This window comes from Rhinolophus hipposideros, assembly GCF_964194185.1.
Source record: "Rhinolophus hipposideros genome assembly, chromosome: 16".
NCBI classification, from domain to species: Eukaryota; Metazoa; Chordata; class Mammalia; order Chiroptera; family Rhinolophidae; genus Rhinolophus; species Rhinolophus hipposideros.
This window is the reverse complement of record NC_138062.1, coordinates 47,593,762-47,613,129: the sequence shown is the minus strand read 5'-3', so window position 1 is coordinate 47,613,129 and position 19,368 is coordinate 47,593,762. Positions and strand designations below refer to the sequence as shown.

Genomic DNA, 19,368 nt, shown 5'->3' with positions numbered 1-19,368 from the left:
AAAAGTGTATCCAGTGAGAGAAAAAACATGGCTGTGCCTTAGGGTCCCATTGATTCAGAGCTGTTTCAAGCAGCGCAGGAAGGTTATTTCCCTGTCAGGGATCCCAGTCTAGAATAGAAGACCTTTGCTGGAGGTGAACAAGCAGGTTACAACTGCCCCCAAGCCAGGTGCTTCGCCCCATGATGGCTAGGGGAGCTCCAGACGTCCATGGGGAAGACGAGTGACATGACCCTTGAACAACACAGGTTATTCGTGCAGTCGAAAGTACGTAGAGCTTTGGACTCCCCCCAAAACTACTAAATAGCCTACTGTTGACTGGGAACCTTACTGTTAATTGATGAACACATTTTGTATGGTATATATATATCATACTGTATTCTTACAGCAAACTAGAGGAAAGAAAATTATTAAAATCATAAAAGTACATTTACAGTATTGGAAATAAATACATGTATAAATGGACCAGCACAATTCAAACCTGTGTTATTCATGGGTCAACTGTACTGCAATGTACAGGGTGACTCAGGTATGTTTCAGTAAGACCAGCCCCTCGGAGTCCTGAAGTCCAGCTTCAGAGGCATGAAAATAGGGGTTTTGAGGGCCAACAGCATTGCCAACAACCCAGGGTGACTGCCCCATCCAACTCCCAGAAACATCTTTTGACCCCAGGAAAGCTTAGAACTAAGTATAGAATGGATCAAGAGAACCCAACACCATAGCTTTCATGGTGTCACATAAAAATCTACGTATTTGGTCCCTTTTTGCGATTTTTTAACATACCGGTGTAATGCAATGACATCCTTGTGACACAGCACTTGACAACATGCACACGAGCGAATGAGATGCACAGTTCTCACGCCTGATGACCGAACGTGCGGGATGTAAACGTCTCAGATGATGATCTAAGGTTCACTGCACAAGTTTACCTGGCTTAGAGGAATCATTTCGTACTGAGGAAGGCCCTATGGCAAAGCCCTTAGCTTTACAAATGCTGCTTGTTAAGAGGGATGCATCAGAGGGAACGGACCGGTGTGCCGTGGAACCCTGCCTCACTCAGAAGTGACCACTGAGCTCCACGGCTCCAGAAGTTACCTACCTTGGGCACCACAGGCAGAAGGTAATTAGGCTGAACTTCAAAAACTCAAGAATTGGCGTTTGGAATTTTCAATGGTAATGTATCAGTCATGAAAACCAATAAACCAGAACAGTCTTTTCTGCACCCAATATTGACCGCTGAAATCACTAACAGTGTACACGTGTGCACACACACAGACCCCCCTTAGCCATAGCGAGTGCAAACACGGGGGTTAGAATTGGAGTTCCCACTCGGGGCACCCGCAAGTTTCGAGTCAACCACACCATGTGATATAAATATGTATAAAAAAGGCTGGGATTTTATTTCCAAGTTGGCACATGAAGGCACAGGGGCAAATAAATGGCTCTGGGGCACTGGAAATAGAAATGGGGCAGGGTGTGTCTGAGGGCCCCCTACCTCCACTACCCCTTAAGCGCACTTGAGACAAGACCAGTGGCGAGGGATCTGGCCCATGGCCCTGAGGGTGCCACTGGCTCAGGGTGAGAGCCTTGGGTCAGCTTCCCAGGCACGACCCCCTCTTCCCAGGGGGCAGGGCCCTGCCAGCTCCCCCAGCACGAGGGATCAGCCCCCTGGGGAGGGCCGGGGTCAGAGAGAGAAGAGCAGGATGAGAACCAGGAGAAGCACCCCCAGCAGCACCACAATGGCACACCACTGTCGGCGGTCTGGAGGTGAGAGGGTCAGAAGTCATGGGGGAGGAGGTACCACCAAACCCCACGCCACCCAATCCCCGAATCGCCTCCCCCAGGGGACTCACCGCTCGTCATGTGGGATACTTTTGCCATCTTCCTGAGGACCCCATCCATCCGGGACTGAGTGTGGTCCATCTCATGAGCAAAGGCATCCAGCATGCTGCCAAGACCAGGATGGTGTCAGCGCCCAAAGGGTTCCCCTGTGCAGCCAGCCTCAGGCTTCCATCCCACCCCAGGGGTGCTGGCCTCACATGCCCTGCTCATCCAGCTCCTCCCCAACACGGCCGGACATGTGTTTTAGAACCCGGATGCTGCCAGACACCATTTCCAGCTGTTGGTCCTGTTGGTCCATGATCAGCTGCAGTTTGGAGGCAAGAAACTGCTGTTGGCAGGGAGCCCTGAGCTGTCCGTAGGCTCCTCCAGCCCACGGCCCTGACTACCCAGACAAACCTGCTGTGTGGCCTGCTGCTCCTCAATGTAGCGAGAGGTGGCCGAGACCACACTGGCATCCAGCAGGTCACTGGATGACTTCTGGGCAGCTGGCTTGCCTGTCAGCATCTGGCAGGGGCACAGACCACAAGTTCAGGCAGAGACGCCCAATCACCATGGAGCCAGACACAGGTTTGTAGCAAATCTAGGCAGTGGTCAGTCAGTAAGGGAGTCTCTGAAGTGGGATGGCCTGGGTTCCCCAGACTCACCACTTACTAGCAAGGTGACCCCAAGACCATATCACTTGACTTCCCTGTGTATTAGTTTCTCCATCTGTAAAATGGGAAGCTCTATAATCCCTGTTTCCTGAGGTTGGAACGAGGAAATGAATTAATTAACCAGGTATATTTATGAATTTGGACTTTAATCCTCTAGGCACTGCTACAGGACTCCAAGCTGGTGAGGGCCTCAGCACTCCCACCCTCCCAGGCCCCATGACGGGATGGGGAGAGACTGGCTGTTTCACAGCATTCAAAGAATGGACACACAATACAGAGGGGAAAGGTGTACAGAGAGGCAGCAGGGAGTGTGCCCACAAGAGGCATAAGCAGGTGCACACACAGGTAAGCACACCCACAGAGGGAAATGGTGTGCACGAGGCAGACAGGAAACACTCGAGAGGCCAAGTTCACATGCTCAGATGGGTCAAGTGCAGAGAAAAAAAAGGAGGCTGGAAACATATGTGCTGGAAACAGTAACACAGAGAGCAAAAAAGGGGACAGGTACACAGACATCACCCACCTACTCTGGGAAACCAGTAAAGGCTCCCAGAAGAAGGATGAAGGGAGTATACACACAGTGAAAGTCAAGTGTGCACACTCCGAAAGCAGGCAGGTAGACTGCCAGGAGAACTCACAGAAAGGATGGGTATTGATTGACACGTTAAGGGACAGATGTACACTCGTTTCCAGGAGACAGGCAAACACACACACACAGAGGTCAGGCTTGCATTCAAAGGAGAGGGTCACCCTAAAAAACTGGGTGACGATGTGGGCTCTGGATGCCTTACCTCTCTGTTATTCCTCTCCATGAAGGCTATGGCTGCGGGACTGACCATATGGTCCTTCATTTCCTGGGGGTAAGGACAGCATCAGAATGTAAAGACTCCCTCACCTCCCCATCCTCACTCCTTCGGAACCTCCTCTCACCTGGACTGCCTCCCGCATCCGCTCCACGAACACCTTCCTCTCCTGCAGGTCCCCAGCTGGGAGCTTGAACTTGCCTGGGTTGGCTTCCACTATACGTAGGCCGGGAGTCAAAAGTCAAGGCCAATGCCAGACACAACCCTCTCCTCTGCCTCAAAGCCCTCAACCCTTCCCTGGTGTCCAGCCTTCCAGCTCCCCCTGCCACCGCAATGGGTTCTCCCAGGCCGCCCTCCAACCCCGAGGATATCGATAGTCTCCTCCAGGTCCTCGAGGTCCCACTCGATGCTGCGCAGGCCATTCCGTAGCTCATTGGTCGTCCAGTCCAACTCCTCGCGTCCGACCGCGGCGCCCTCCTGCAGGAGCTCGCACCAGCGCTGGTACAGCCCGCGGGCAGTGTTCACCGCCTTCTGCACCTCGCTGAAGGCAGGGGCACAGCGGGCGCGTCTGAGGGCAGGCAGGGCTCCAGCCGCTGCACCCCCAAACGAGTGGGTTAAGGGGAACCCCCACATCCCTCTATGTAACCCTCCCACTCGGCCACTGGACGATCCTAATTCGCGCACGCCGACGGCCGAGCCCGAACCGCCTGGCACGGTGCGGCGGGTACCCAGACACTGGCTGGCAGGGGCCCGAGCACCCTCTGCCCTCCCCCATCTCTGTCACTCACCCTCGGACTACAAAAAACGGGTCTTCGAGAGACATGTCAGTCCACCCACGGCTGGAGGCCGAGCCCCCTCCCCTCTCGGCCTTGCTAGCTGGTTCCCTCCCAGCGGTGCAGACCGCGCCGCCACCCCCGCCCCCGTCACGTGACCCATGCCACCATCGAGAAAGACCGCCAGTGAAGAAAGAGAGGCCTCGGAGGCCGGAAGTACAGAACTTCCGCCCTCTCTGTGGCCATGATGGTTGTGGGCAAAGATGGCTTCCTGTACGCACGCCCCGCCCCTTCGCGTCTCCGTACTCACCGCCCTCAGCAGTGCTCTAGTTCTGTCGGTTGGGGTTTGGGTCCGAGCTCGGAATATCTGGGTTCGAGCCACAGCCCCTCGAATTGTTGCTGCTCAACCTATTTTCCTTCTGGGCAATGTAAATAATAATAGCCTCCCTGAAATCAGACGAGATTGTGACTGGGCTCGTTCGATTCGTAGATCCTCTTAACGGACTCCTGAATCTGCTCCCGGATCTTATCCTGGGAGATCTTCCCAGCCCAGGGGTCGAGAATGGCAGGTTTGGAAGGGGGTGGGGGAGGAGAGGTGGTCGTCCCTACCTTCCCACAGGGCGGGGCGAGGCGCGGGCATTCTGTGGGGAGTTCTGCTGGACTCTCCCTTTTTCCTGCGAAGGAGGGGCGCCTCGAGGTTGTCTTGGGACGGCGTGGTGGTTAGTAGGGGTCCCGGAGGTGCTTCTAGGGGTGGGGTCTTTCTGGGTGCGAGCCTGAGGGTCGCTGGAGGGGATGTGATGGTGGCTCTGAGGACTGCCTCCAGGGGAGGGGCCAGGAATGTCTGGGAGGGATTCATAGGGTCTCTGTCACACGGGCGTCCTGTGTGGGGTCTTCGGGAAAGCACTCTTTTGGGGGATACGGAGAAGCTATCGCCTGAGTGAGGTCCTGCACTCCCTCTGGAGGATGGGCGGGAGGTCTGGAGAAGTCCTCGGAGGGTGGCCCCCGTGTATGTCAGAGTCGCTTTGTGGGGTCTCAGCCCCTGGGCTGGGGATGTTCTGGAGCCTCCGCGGACGGAATGGGGTCGTTCTCAGCAGGTCGTCGCTGGATGTGGCAGGAAGGATCGCTGAAAGGGGACAGTTTTTGGAAGGGTCTTTTAAAGGGGAATAATTGAGTCTCCATGTGCGGAGGGAGGGACCTGAGCGTTCTCCGAGGATGCCTACGAGAATCAGTTTTGGGAGGAGGAGCAGGAATACCGGGGAGAGGGTCTTGTAGGGAGAAATGACTGGGGTCTCCGTGTGTGGACAGGGATGAACGCGGTCCTCACCCTAGTGCTGGCAAGGTCTTTATGTAAGGTCTCTGGGAGATGGCGTCAGTAGGAGCCCTGAGGTCGCCCCTACCCGCAGGCTGCTGGGCATACCTGGAGGGGAGTCACGCCTCCCAGGCCTCCCTGGAAGAAAGCGGAACCTTCCTCTCCCTCCCCGCCTACCCCGCTGGAAGCCAGTCCGGAAGCCGGGGACTCTTGCCGGGGCCTGTAGCTGCCGGGAGAGGGAAGGGACGAGACTGGAGGCCGAGACCCCACCCACACCCTCCCGGAAGAAGTCCTCTACTACCAGTACCGAGATCCCGGCCCCTGTCCTTATAGGGGCAGCCGGAAGCGGCTCGCGCGCCTGCCCTACGTCATTACTTCCGAATTTAGTCCGGGACGTCGCGCAGACCCCGTGGCGGGAAGACTCTGCGCGCCAGCCCGGTAGGAGGAGCCTCCGCTTAAAGGGTCCGCGCCACTACTACATGGAACCATGCAAACAATTTCGCATTTTTTTTTTGGAGGAACTTGAACTACGATTTCTCCGAACGATAGCTCGTAGTAGAGGGTGAAGCCTATGTTTTCTATCTACTCTATCTCTGCTTTGCTCAGTTCTCAGCTCCCACCCCAGCCGGGCCTCCTGGGTTGCAGAGGCGGAGCACGGCCCCGTCGTTCAGGGGGCGGCAGCCGCGTGTTCACCCGGACTTTCGTGCGGCCCGGTCCTCCGCCTTGCGAGCGCCAAGCCCACCCGTGGAGCTTGTGCCGAAAGAAACGGGGAATGATCAGTGTGCGGAGTGTAGAGATGGCAGCCCAGGCTGCGTTCGTGTCTACAGACGTCCGCCTTCCGTGGAAAGAGCAGCTTTGCCCCTGGAGTCAGCCATCGCTTCCTTATCACCTACAGAGAAGGGGAATGAAGAGGCCTGGCGGACGCTAGAGAATGAGCTGAAGGCCCCAGTGGCTCCCTTTCACCGCAATAGCCCATTTATTCATGTAGCAAATATTGGACGAGTCACTCTGCCTCGGTTTCCCCACGTGAAGAAATCAGGTATAACTACCGTCAGCGGAGTGGAGGGTATCAATGAGATATTTATGAAAGGAAAACATTTAACAGCTTCTGGCATGTAGTAACCGCTTATTAAGCGTTGGCATCGTTATTGATTCGAAAAACACTGAGACGCCTGGAACTGTGCCCACGGGGATGTATGTCTGGAACCCGTGTCTTGCCAGGTGCCAAGGGAAACTGGCCACCTATGACCTACTGGGGCCTGCGAACTCTAGTAAGTAGGTGGGATTTCCTCCCCGGGGCCTGCACGCGGGCGCATTGGGGTGGGGGCTGAGAAAGTAGACCACCCCAAGAGCTCCTTGTGAACTGGGGAACGCCCCCTCCTTTTTAGGTTTCTCGTTCCTTTCCTCCGCCGGGTAAATTCCAGCCTGTGGCTTTAAGGCGTCTCTGGCCCCGGCGCGGTGGAAAGCCCGGATGCCGCGCTCTGATTGGGCGGGGCGTCTCCGTGACGTTACTCCGAGTACAAAAGGTCCGGGTAGCGGTCCCCGGGCTTAGCGTCCTAGCAGCGTTACGGCGGCGTAGTTTGGTGTGCAGAGAGAGGCGTGCGTGAGCGCGTAGGCTGCAGTGCACCTGTTCCCTGTACTGAGTCCCCCCGCCCTCGCCATCGAGTCGCCATGGAGGTGCAGAAGGAAGCGCAACGCATCATGACCCTGTCGGTGTGGAAGATGTACCACTCGCGCATGCAGCGCGGGGGCCTGCGGCTGCACCGAAGTCTGCAGCTGTCGCTGGTCATGCGCAGCGCCCGGGAGCTCTACCTCTCCGCCAAAGTGGAAGCCCACGAGCAGACCGAGGTGCCCTCGCTGCCCGCTCGCTCCCCAGATCCTCGCCTGCACCCGCTACGGGAAGCTCAAGCCGCGGCCGAGGCAGCGTCCCTCGACGGTGAGCAGCCCTGCTCGGAGCCCATGGACACGCAGGAGGCGTCGAGAGCCGAGGAAACTCCTGCCCGCCGTGCCCCGCACCCTGCCAAAGTCAGCCGCAAGCGGCGGAGCAGCAGCCTGAGCGACGGCGGGGACGCCGGACTGGTTCCGAGCAAGAAAGCCCGTCTAGAAGAGGAAGCGGAGGGAGGGGCGTCTTCGGAGGTCCCCGATCGCCTGCAGCCCCCTCCCGCGCAAGCGGAGGGCGCCTTCCCCAACCTGGCGCGGGTCCTGCAGAGGCGCTTCTCAGGCCTTCTGAACTGCAGCCCCGCCGCCTCCCCGACGGTGTCACCACCCGCGTGTGAGGGGAAGCCGGCCTGTCGTCCGGCGGACAACATGCTAAACGTGCTCGTGCGGGCTGTGGTGGCCTTTTGAGGGGCCCCAAGCGGCGCTGCCGGAGCCCAGTGCGCCGGCCGAACCGTCAGCCAGAATTCGCAGACCCGAGGTCAGGCGACCCCCGCGGGAGCGCCCGCGGAAACGGTGGAGAGGAGCCGCCGCCCAGGCTGCTGAAAGGCCGGGAGAGGGACCCTGCCGCCGGGTGCCGTCGCCACCCGTGTGCCGCGGCGGCGCCGAAGTGCCTGAGCCCGGGGCGCGGGCGCCTTCTGCCGAGACCTGCCGCGCCCACAGGTGCTGTCTTAACCGACAGGGACGTGGCCTTTCCGTCTCCTTCTGGGACTGGGAGAGGGAGGCTTGGTTTTTGCAACTCCTCAGGGTCGGACTTTGTTTTTTACTGGGGCTGTGCCGCCATTTCAGGGTTTTTCTATAGTTGATGTTCACGTTCCCAACTCAGCATTCCAGGCAGTCGTCCCCCTCCGGTGACATACTTATGCAAGCGATCATCGTTGCGTCATGGGGCAGTCGTGGGTAGCTTCCTGTTGCCTTGCGTGGGTGTGGGGCCTGGGAGGAGGGCCTGGGGTGTGGACCGCGGTGGGGAATGGGAGGAGGGCGGCCTGAGTCACTTCGCCCCCGCATCCTGCGCCCCTGCGCCTTCTTTTGGGGCGGGGGGAGGTGATCTGATTTCAGGTTAAAATTGTTCTCATTTGGTGTGTTCGAGGACGCAGTGATGTTCACCGTCTCCAGCGTGACCCTCCGTCGGACACAGACACAATCAAACCACAATCTTGGTCTGAATCACAAAACTGGGGGGAGGGGATGTGCAGAGCGCTGTAGGGCTGAGCTGGGGCCCGTTGCTGGTGAGACTGGGCCAATTTGGGGAGGGGTAGATTATAGCCAGGACGTTCTAAGGGACTGTTTATTTACTCTGGTGGATTCTGTTTAACCTCGTCTATCTGGACTTTTGCTAGAGACGCCAGATAGGAAAATAAAGACCATCTGAATAAAAAGTCTGCTGTCTTGTTTTCTTCCGTAGTGGGGGAGGGGCAGGGTTAAGGGGTCAGAAGCTGGCGGCGATTTGCAGGGGCCTCACAAACCGGTCTGACTGGCTCTCACGTGGGCGGGAGGGGGCTGGGCTCCGCTCTCAGCCGGAGCATTTACACACTGGACGCCAGGGCTCTCCGACTTCTGAGGCCCCCCATACTTGGGGATTCCTTAGGAATTCCCCTACAAGTCTGGCGAAGGAAGAGAGCTTCCCGATGCAGACGTTTGGTGGGGGATACTGCCGGGGACAGTGCCCCAAGCGCCGTTGGGGAGCCACGCCTCCTCGTGAGACTTGTATGACCGCACTGAATTCGCTTTGGCGGAGGTCTCCCGGCCCCCGGCGAAGGTGAGCTTTGGACCGCCTTTTACGCCCCGTTCCAATCTCTGGCGGTGTAATTGTGTGGCTGAGACTGGGAGGCAAACTCCCAGCCTCAGTTTCCTCATCTACGGAGTGGGCTTTCAAACATCTTCCCCACGAGGAGACTAGGTTTAGAAATGCCCGTGGGAGCCCTTTTTTGCTTTGGCCCCACCCCAGCTCCAGGTTAGCCACTCCAGGAGAGAGAATCCTCATGCTTTACCCAATACAGACCCAAGAGAGGGACTGTTAGGAGGACAAAGGAGCCGCAGGTGTGGGACGTGAAGGAGCGAGTGACTCCGGGAAAGCGCCGCCCAGCCCCAGACCGCTGGCTCCGCCACTGCGGGCCTCCTCCGCCCCGGGGGACCTGATCCCTAGGCCGAGGGTGAAAGGAGGAGGGGCGGGCCCGCCCCAGGACGCCCGCCCCCGCTCCCTCCCGCCCAGTTCACCCCACCCCCCGCCTCCCTCCTTCCCTCCCTCTCTCTGGGTCCTCCGGGGGAATCTAGCACAGCTTGCCTCTACAACCGCCTGATTCCTTACCGGGAAACGAGAGACTTAGCACCACCCACTCGGGGACCTTACCCAGAACTCCCCAGTGAGACGTAGGGGGACTGCAACCCCACTCTCTTAGCGGTAGCTCAATGAGCCCGCGTGGGAGCAACTCCCCCGCAAACTTGGCCTGGCCCAGGGAAGTCCCCGGCGGCTGGCGGAGGGGGCCTCACTGAGCATCCTGTCGCAGGAACCGTGGGGCCCTTCCTTCCGCGGGAAGCTACTTGGCCGACCCCCGCCCCCGCCTGGAAGTTCCGGTGGCGGCCACCGGAGCTAAGGGCTGGAGATGATACGGTGAGAGACCGACCAGCAACCCCCTACAGACATGCCCTTAAGATATACCCTTCCCCAAGACCCCTTTTCACCCATCAGAATAGGCAAAATCGAAAACTTGTCACGGCAACCGACACTGACCGGGCCTGGAGTTTTCAGGCCATTATATAGCCCTCGGTTATTGGGACAGGCCCTCTGGTGGGTAATCGATTGGACAATAGCTGTGAAAACTAAAAATGTCACGTATCCTGTGTTCAGCCGATTCACCAGGGAATCAGTAGGAGGTTCCAGAAGGGTGTTCATGACAATGTTGGCACAGATTTGAAACAACCTACATACCCATCCATTGGGACTGGTCTGGTAGAATGTGGCCTATCCATGGCTCCTGCTCCCCTTCCCACCTCCCCTCCCCCTCCTCTTAGAGGTTAAAGGCCGAAGCCTGATAGATCTACATGCTCTGGCAACTGAGATAACTCAGAACCATGACCCTGGGTGGCAAAGGCCAGTGCAGAAGTTATGGGTTAAAGGAGCACAGATTCCTGAGCCAGAGAGCCAGCTTCCTGTGCAATTTTTAGCAAGTTACTTCACCTCTCTGGGCCTGTTTCCTGGCTATAAATTTTGGAATATAATAGTGCCTACCTCTTAGGTTCATTGTGAAGATTAAGCAAGATAGTATATGTAAAATGCTAGTAAAGTGGCTGGTACACAGTGTTACTATTTTATTTTTTTAGAGGCCAGAATGACAACCGTGCTGGCCATTTAAAAGCACATACAGCACTACAATTTATATATATATATATATATATATATATATATATATATATATGTATGTATATATGTATATGTATATATATACACACATATAAACATATACACACGTATACACATATGCATATGCATGCAGATGCTGTGCTAAGTCCAGAGAGATGGAAAAACAGCCCCCCACTCTCACCCCTCCAGTAGCTCAATGTGAACAAAGGTCTGCCTCCCCTATCAGCTCTAGAGTTTGGCCAAATCGTAACGGTTTGACAGTTGATTTTTTTCTCCTTCAGGTCCTACACTCATAGTTTCCTCTCACCTGACCAGTGACCCCTGCCTCAGGCCCTGGGCCTCTCTCTGTACAGTGGTGCCTGGCAGCCTCATTCAGACTTAGGGCTCTAAATGCCATCTCTGTGCTAACTCTCAAATTTGGTTCTCCATCCCAGTCTCCTTGGGGTCTAAGGTATTCCAAACCAAACAGGACCCAAAGAGAATTCTTGCTGTTTCCTGCCGACCTTCCAATTAAGGAATCCTCTTTGAATCCCTTTTTCTCTCACACTCCATCCAATCACAGGGGCTATTGACTTGAGCTACCATCTCACTCCAAGCTCTTCCCTTTCCTCCATCACCTCTTACCTGGATTAGAGCAGCAGTTTCCTCCCTGCCCTTGACCCCCACAATCTATTCTACACAGCAGTTGCACTGATCTTATAAAACACAAACTGGATTTTTGCACTTGCTATTCCTTCTGCCGGCAATGCTCTTTTCCCAGATAACCACAAGTCCATTCTCACTTTCTTCAGGTTTCTGCTGAAATGCCACCTCCTTGGGGAGGTCCTTCTTTGGCTATCTGATCTAAAATAGCACCCCACTCACCACTCAATTTAGCTTTCCTTAGAGTACTGCTCACTAGCTGAAAGGGTATATTTATATTCTATTTAGCATTTTGCCCCCATTCAAATGTCAATTCCTTGAATGAATGCTCAGCCCAGGCCTGAATGAGTGAATGAGGTTGTGTGGGGTAAGCAGGTGCTAAGTGCTTAATATTTATTATCTCATTTAATTGATGGCTTCCCGTGGCTCTTAGAATAGAATTTCCCAAACTTCACACAGTTGAGGGTTAGAATTTTTATCAGATCTGCATAACAACTGTACTATTATTCATCTAATTTTTAAAACTTAACCTACTGTTTAATCACTCACTATACTTAGAAGGTAACAGTTCATAAAAGTTACCGTGAAAATGATATACTGTCATAAGATCCTGCTGAAACAGTAGCCAAGTGTGAGGTTCCAGACAGCTTTCTTAGTTACAAAGAAAGATTAGCAAGGTTAAAGACACACTGTTGCCAAAGGAGGAAGACTACTCAGATATCCTTAAGTCAGACTAGCTTGGACTGAAAATGAAAAGGGAGAGACTGAGAAATGCATTCCATGTTATTTAAATAACATTGAATCACTTTGCCCACTGTCCCAGAGTTAGGAAAGTTCTGCTTCTGAAAGAGGGACAACAACCCTAAGACTGTCCTGTAGGATCTGGGCCCAGCCAATCTCTGGCCTAATCTTGCATCACCCTCTCGCCACTGACCTGCTTTTTGTTCTTCATACTTCCGCAATCTTCCAGCCACAGGTGCCTTTGTATGTAAGCTCTCCAAGAGTGCTTTTCCCTCCCTATTCACCTACTTTAGTCAGCTCAGCTTAAGGGCAGATCATCAGGGAAGTGTTCCCTCTCCGCCCCTACTTTGGTCCAAGATTCCTATATTTATTGACACTCAGATCAAGAGCTATTTATTTGTGTAATATTTATCACAACTGCAATTTTACATGTTTCTGGATTTGTCTCCTCTTCTAGCTTGTGGCCTCCAAAAGGACAGGTGCTTGCTACTTGCTTTTTGTGAATGATTTCTTTGCAGCTTTCTTTTAAGATAGGTCCTTCTAACGTCCATTTTTTACATTCCGGGAAACTGAGGCCCAGAGAAGCTCACCCTGCGAACAGCTAAGTAGGGGACAGCTCTAGTCATTTCCTCCATTCTGAGAATCCCTCCCCTTCACTGTGCGGGAGCCCAAGGGACAGGCGTCCCAGTCCTAGTTGAGCCTCGGCTGGGCTTGGAGAGGGCTGGGCCACAGGTCGGGACCACCCCAGGAGCAGCACCCAGACCGGTTTACCCGGTTCCGGGAGCCTGGGCAAGGTGCCCACCGGAGGAGGGAAGACGCTGCCTTGGCCTAGCTGCCAGCCCCGCAGGGCGGGAACTTGATCTCCGCCAGGAAATTTAAGTCTCAGGCGGGGCGCTCGGGGTGGAGCGTAGTGGGTGTCAGTCACAGAAAGGGCGGGTCATTCAAGTTAACCCCGCCCCCGCACTCTGCCAGAGCTCCCAGTGTAGTCGGTGTCGCCCCCAAACCGTTCCCTTCCGGATGCCACCCAGACCCTCAGCGCTTGGCAGCGCCCGTTACCCTCCGCGTGCCCCACGAGTGCGGGGGAGGGGCTTTAGGGGCCGGCAGGGAGGCGTCTGGGGATAGAGGTCGACTCGGAATCAGGAAAAAGGCGGAAAAAGCGGAAGGAAAATGGGGATTGCCAGAGTTTGAAGCTCACACGACCAGCCCTTGGCGTGGAGGCTGCTGAGACGCCCCCATATGTGTCCAGGGGAACCCCGAGCCCCCACAGCTACGCTCAGGAGAGCCCAGCACCCCCATAACAGTGTTCAGTGGAGAACAGATCCATATACTTGCATGCCCCACCTGTGCGCCGGGTACTTGGAGCCCCCTACTTGTGTCCAGGGGGACTCAGAGACACCACGTGTGTCCAGGGAGCCCAGACGGCCCCCACATGTGTCCAGGGTTGCTATTAGGGCATTTTATATCTGTTTACGGAAGTTCAGCCTAGGGCGTTATTAATTCCACCCACCTCTGTGTTAAGGGGAGCTTAGATCTCCCGGAATTTGCTGGAAAGCTGAGCTCCTCCACCTGCACATTCAGGCCTGGTTCCCCTCCTGACCCTTATGGACGGAGCTCCTCTCAGCAGAAATCTTGCTCCCTTCCAGCCTTGCTGGACCATGGGACCCAGATCAAACACCTCCCTCCCCAAGCACATTCTCAACTGTCAGTTAAGAAATCATCTCAGCATTAATGTCTACCCCCCACCCTCCCTCTTGCATCTAGGCAGCTCTTGGGCCCCCTGGGTGCCTGCCTTCCCTGCCTGCCACCCAATCGGCACCAATTAATTTTCTCCTCAGCCTGTCCATCCACATCTGGTTGGCAGCTGCTTGCCTTCACCCTGTCCACCCCCCAGGGTCTCCCAGGGAATTGTTAGCAGCTCTCCTCTTCTCTGTGTCCCCCAAATACATGCTGCCCTGTCAAAGCACATGCCATCCTCTCTACTGGAGTTTTCTAAACTGAAGCGGACAGTTAGGACAAGGAAGAGAGAAGATCTGAAATCAGGTGGAGAAGGGAAGAGGTGGGGTGTGAAACTTTCTAACCCAGAGATGCTGAGGGGTGGGAGTACAGAGGATGGGCATTGGGTGGAGGGAGGCAGGAAAGGCTCTAGATCAAACCCCTCTGGCTTCCAGATGGGAACTGTGGGGGAGGGCTGCCTCCCCCAGGGGTGGCACACCTCAGCCCCCCTTCCTTGGAAACCCCCAGAGACATAGCGGTGACAGCTGTGCCCCAGCCCTTGCTCACAAGTTTCCTTTTCCTGTGCTTGCCCTCCCGACAGGCTGGCCTTAAGCCTGGAGACAGTAGCCTAGCCCTTTTGAAGGGGCTCCCCAGAGGGTCTTCCTGAATGAGGGGGAGGGGGCCAGCTGGAGAACAATGGGCTTCTGTGGTTGCAGGGCGCCAGGCGCTTCCTGTTAACCCTTTCCTGGAGGTGTAGCTGCAGGGAGCACCTCAGAGGGACAAGGGGCCTGAGAGGATTGACAAAACAATCCAATACACAGCATCTTTTCCGTTCCAGGTGCTTGCAAAAGTGATGGGAAACGATGAGGTGGAAGCACAGAGCCTCTGCCAGGGCCTCTCCGTGGCTGAGGGTTGTGCAGCCAGGGGACCGGGCATGGCTCCAGGGAGAGCCTCTGTCATGCGGGGTCTCTGCTCCCGCTCCCCGCACAAGAACGCAGGATATGCTGAGGCCAAAAAGGAACACCCACGGAGCCATGGATGGGGGCCTCATACTACTATATTCTCGCTGGTGGCTGGGTGGGAGACACAGGAAGCAGGAGCCACAATCTGCCGCCTGCTTCTCTGCCAACCAACCTACCCACGTAGCTACGGCAGTTATATCAGTGGCTAATGGCTAACCGGTAACAGCGGATGGCTAACTAGTCACAGCTGATGGCCATCTGATCACAGTTGATGGCCATCTCTACATGAGCCAGCACCTTTCCACGTGAGGCCGAGAGCCTGGAAACTGTTCTCTGGGACTCTGTCCCCACAGCCTCTATGCTAAACTCTTAAGAAATCCCAGTGTCTCTGGACTGGGCTGGGCTGGGGGACCCAAGCATCCTAGGTGAATGCAAGGCATAGCTATGTCTGCCGACACTGTCCTCACTGCTCTGCCCGGTTAGCCGGGGGTCATGCCCCGTGAGTTTCCTCGCTGTTCTGGGGTTCAGTTTTCCCTCAGTTTGGGAAGTTCTCTCAAGGAGAAGTGACAGGAGCACAGGGCGATCCTAAGGCACTGGCGGAAGCCAAGCGGGAGTCTTGGAAACGCTTTGCTCCTCCTTGGAGCGCTGGGGAGACAGGGTGGGGAATTAGCGGCTCTGTTAATTAAGGCTTCAGGCAAAGTCCCCTCTGTTGACAGAACCAGCCTGAGAAGCCCTCAGAAGATTCCGGAAGTCTTCAAAGGCCCCTGGAGATTCAGCATCCGGTTAGTGACAGACCTGATGACATGCCCTCTTCTAAGAAGAGACGACAGGTGTGCAGTTTGTATTCATTTAGTTAACCTTCCTTCAAGCCTGGGTCAGAATTAATTAAAGCAGGCACTTTCACTAGCCCCATTTTACAGATGAAGGAATTGAGGCACAGAACAAATGTACTTCTAATAAAACAAAGTCCATTGTTTTTCTTTCTTTCCTAGATTTGGGGGCAAGAGGAGCCTTTGTCCAGACTAGCAGACCTTTGCTTATATATACCCAGTAAGTAATCTCCAGTTCACAAATAAGCACTGAGGTCTCCCTGCCACCAATAGGCAGCCTCTCTCTCTCTCTCTCTCTCTCTCTCTCTCTCTCTCTCTCTCTCTCTCTCTCTCTCTTTCTCCCTTCCTCTACCCCTCCCCCCCCCAAATCGGCTGACTGCTCACCAGGTTCACCCACCAGGTTCCTCCTCTTTAGCTTTTTCAGACCCACTTGCTGGGTGACTCAGCCATCTTTTCTCCCCTTTTCTCCGGTGAAAACATCCCCAGGGGCCAATTTGTGCATACTCCACCCAGGGGCTTGATAAGGACAAAGTTTTTTGTTTTTATTTATTTATTTGTGATCATTATTTACTGAGCAAAATCAAATTGCTAAACTGGAAAGGCTGCTGGGGAGCCCTCTAGCTGGTGTCTGGAACAGGAAGCGGCTCAGTGTTTCACCCTTTAGACCTGAGGGCAGGTGGGGAGGCTCAGTGTTTCACCCTTTAGACCTGAGGGCAGGTGGGGAGGCCCATCGGAGGCTGCCTGCCCAGTCTGGGGCATGCTAGAGGCCAGAGGGTCCTGGGCCTCAGCCCAGCAGCTGGGGCCCAAGCTTCACTGGGCTCTGGGACAACCCACTGCCAACCAACCTCCACCTGAGACCTCCTCCCTTGCTTTGGCCCACCCTTCCGGAAACGTATCCTGGCTTCTTGCCACCAGGAAGGCCAAAGCAATCCTGCAGTTACTCACTGCCAGGTCCCTGGCGGCTCAGCCATGAGACTCAGCGTGGGGTGAGGTTGGGGACCCTCTCCCCATCAGACTCAAGTCTGCAGCACTGTGTCCCATGTATTCCCCAGCTGTCCTAATCCCTACAGATGCTGCCTTATAAATAAATACTGGAATTTTCAAAATGCTGTCATGTTGTTTGGAACAAAGCATTCCCTTTCAAGAGGGATGAACCAGTCACAGACAGGCTGTGAGAAGGAGCCCTAAGACCAGCCTTCCTTTCAAGCTGGGGGTGGGGTTCTTCCCTTTCCCAGTTGGAGGTGAGGGTTGTGCAGACAGGGGACCAGGCATGGCTCCAGGGAGAGCCTCTTTGCTGAACTCTAAGAAATCCCAGGGTCTCTGGACTGGGCTGGGCTGGGGGACCCTCCCCTGCTGGAGGGTCAGAGGCCACAGAGGAGGGAGTATGCAAGGGAGGGCCCTTGGGGACTTTGCGGTTAGCTGCTCATCTCTGTCTCCCAATGCAGCCTGGGTGTCCTCATTTCCCCTTTGCCTCCTTCCTTACTCCATAGGCTTGTCCCTCTTTCTCATGACTCTCTGGTCATTCATGGGAACAAGGTGCATACCTATTGCTCAACCTCCCAGGCGTTACACTGTGACTAAAGCCAGCCTGGTTCCTGAAGGCTGGAGCCAGGGTCCACCACGTGTGGACCTGGGTTTCTGGTCAGACCAGACAGGCGGGTGGGCTTGACCTCAGCATTCTGGGCTGAGTCTAGGCCTGTCGGGTTACACACACACACTCACACACACGTTCCTAGGAAACTCTGCCCCACCCTCTGAAGCAGTGCAGTTCCCTCTGATTGTTCTGGATTACCCGAGTGTACCTGTCCCCTTCTCTTGGACCTCGGTGACTTCCCCTGGAAAACTAGGGGAAGATCCTCAGCCAGATGTTCCTGACATCCTCCTGCTGGCCGCCCCCCAGGGTCCCCATGCCTCCTGTTCCAGGCCAGCCTGAATCTTCCCCAAACCTCCTCTAACTCCTGTTGCCTCTGAACCCATCCCGTCCTGTTGCCATGGCATCTGTGGTGCCCAGAAATCAGAAGATCTCATGCCTCCTAATGCCCCTTCCAGGCTCAGGCACCTCTGAGCCAGCAAGCATTTACTCGGCACCCCTATGTCCCCAGCATAAACCGAGGCTGTATGTCACCCCTGCGACAGGCAGCCACAGCACATGTCCAAGTTTAGCTGATAAGTGTCAGATCTGAACTCGGGTGTGTGGGACTTGGAGCCTGAGGGCTTAAGAATGACATAATCGTAACAGCTGTTGCTTACTGGTTTAAACGCTTCACTTACGTGAACTCCTGGAGTCCTTGCAACAGGTTTGTTGTGGCATTATCCTCCTTTCACAGAGAGGAAACTGAAGCACAGTGAGCTTAGATTGCCTGCTGCTCTAGAGTCTTTGCAGCTAAAAAGTGCCAGAGCTTGGATTCGAATCCAGGCCTATGCCAGGGTTTCTCACTATTGACATTGGGGGCTGGATCATTTCCTGTGGTGGGGGCTGCCCCGTGCATCAGAGGATGTTGCAGCCTCCCTGGCCCCCACCCACTGGGTACCAGTAGGGCCTCCACCTACAGTAGTGGCAACCCAAAATGTCCCCAGATGTGGCTACATGGTGGGGTGGTGGGGGTAGGCTCATCACCTGCCTTCCACTGTCCTGCTTGTCTATACACACCCAGCTGCAAACTAACACTTTGTGTGTGTGTGTGTGTGTGTGTGTGTGTGTGTGTGTGTGTGTTCCCAGATTTGGCTTGAGTCTGGTGGTGGAAATGATGGGCAGTTTCTGGCATTTTGGGGAGGGGTCAGTGGGGCCAGCAGGACCACCAGTCGGGCTGAATCTCTTCTGCCTGGAGGGAGAGGTGGCAGCTCCCCATCTGGGTGGGCTTGCTGAGCTGAGTGGTGGCTGTGGCGTCAGCAGAGCCCCACTGGGTGGAGACAGGCAGCCCTTTTCTTCCTTCCTGGTTCCCAGGGTTGGCAGGGACAGTAGCAGTGGCTCTGGGAGCCAGAGGACTTGAGGATTCCGGGATTAACTGGGTGTGGGCCAGGGTGTGGGCTCTGAGACCCAAGGCCCCTGTGGGCTGGGAGGAGAAACCAGAGGCTAAAGTAGGTCTCCCCACCCACCTCCTGCCCTCAAGTCCCACCCAGCCCTGGCTCTGGGCCAGAAGCTACCGGAATGGTGACTCAGAGCTGCTGAACTGAGGAGAGAAACAGGGTGCAGGGTGTGGGGGGGTCCCCCTCATCCTCAGCCTTCTCAGCATCTCCATCAGGACCAGGACCCTTTTAAGGCACGTCTCAGACTGATCACACCAGTTCTCCCCCCTCCTCCTCCTCTCCCTACCTCCACCTCCAATGGAATTTTTTTTTCTTGGCACCCCACTAGGGCAGGAAGGCGGAAATGAGTGTGGGGCGTGGAATGTCTCTGAGGTTGCCATATATTTGGGCCAGGACGTGTGTGTGTGTGTGTGTGTGTGTGTGTGTGTGTGTGTTTTGAGCCCCCAGCGCTGGCTTGGCTGCACAAGGAGTGAGGTTCGGGCCCTGAGCCAGTGTGGGGAGGCTCCTACTTTCTCTCTCTTAAAGACAGAGCTCCCTAGTTTCTTGGGTGGGGGTGAAGGGGGGTGAGGACGGGAGCTGGAGACAGAGTGAGAATAACTGAGGGAAGCTCTAGAAGTGAAGGCATACCCTGCACAGTGCCAGGTGCATTTATAGTTTTCACGACTAGGATAATTTACAACTGAAAACCTGAGGCCCAGAGAGGTTAAGTGGCTTTCCTGAGGTTGCTCAGGAAAGAAGTAAAGGTGCCAGAGTTTGATTTCTGGCCTGACTGGCCTACAA

The 19,368-nt window shown here is 55.4% G+C and overlaps 2 protein-coding genes across 6 annotated transcripts; one reads left to right on the top strand and one right to left on the bottom strand.

Moving 5' to 3' along the window:
- Positions 1 to 1,214: 1,214 nt before the first annotated feature.
- Positions 1,215 to 4,211, bottom strand: STX10 (syntaxin 10). 4 transcript variants are annotated; one of them, XM_081077472.1, is made up of 8 exons: positions 4,084 to 4,211; positions 3,667 to 3,836; positions 3,423 to 3,517; positions 3,284 to 3,346; positions 2,236 to 2,343; positions 2,041 to 2,143; positions 1,851 to 1,945; positions 1,215 to 1,758 (listed from the first exon to the last, which is right to left on the bottom strand). In XM_081077472.1, exons 1-7 carry the CDS (start codon positions 4,116 to 4,118, stop codon positions 1,857 to 1,859), a joined length of 663 nt encoding a protein of 220 aa, XP_080933598.1. In that variant the 5' UTR covers positions 4,119 to 4,211; the 3' UTR covers positions 1,215 to 1,758; positions 1,851 to 1,856. The 4 variants fall into 4 exon arrangements, with proteins under 4 accessions (XP_080933598.1, XP_080933596.1, XP_080933595.1 ...); XM_081077470.1 differs by having other exon boundaries at positions 1,368 to 1,758; positions 2,037 to 2,143; XM_081077469.1 differs by lacking the exon at positions 4,084 to 4,211 and having other exon boundaries at positions 1,368 to 1,758; positions 2,037 to 2,143; positions 3,667 to 3,971.
- A 1,593-nt stretch (positions 4,212 to 5,804) lies between these two features.
- IER2 (immediate early response 2) lies at positions 5,805 to 15,552 on the top strand. 2 transcript variants are annotated; one of them, XM_081076827.1, is made up of 2 exons: positions 5,805 to 6,648; positions 6,766 to 8,684. In XM_081076827.1, the coding sequence occupies exon 2, from the start codon at positions 7,049 to 7,051 to the stop codon at positions 7,721 to 7,723; it is 675 nt and encodes a 224-aa protein (XP_080932953.1). In that variant the 5' UTR covers positions 5,805 to 6,648; positions 6,766 to 7,048; the 3' UTR covers positions 7,724 to 8,684. The 2 variants fall into 2 exon arrangements, 1 of the variants encoding a protein (XP_080932953.1); XR_013995132.1 differs by lacking the exon at positions 6,766 to 8,684 and adding an exon at positions 15,448 to 15,552 and having other exon boundaries at positions 5,918 to 6,648.
- The last annotated feature ends 3,816 nt before the right edge of the window (positions 15,553 to 19,368 follow it).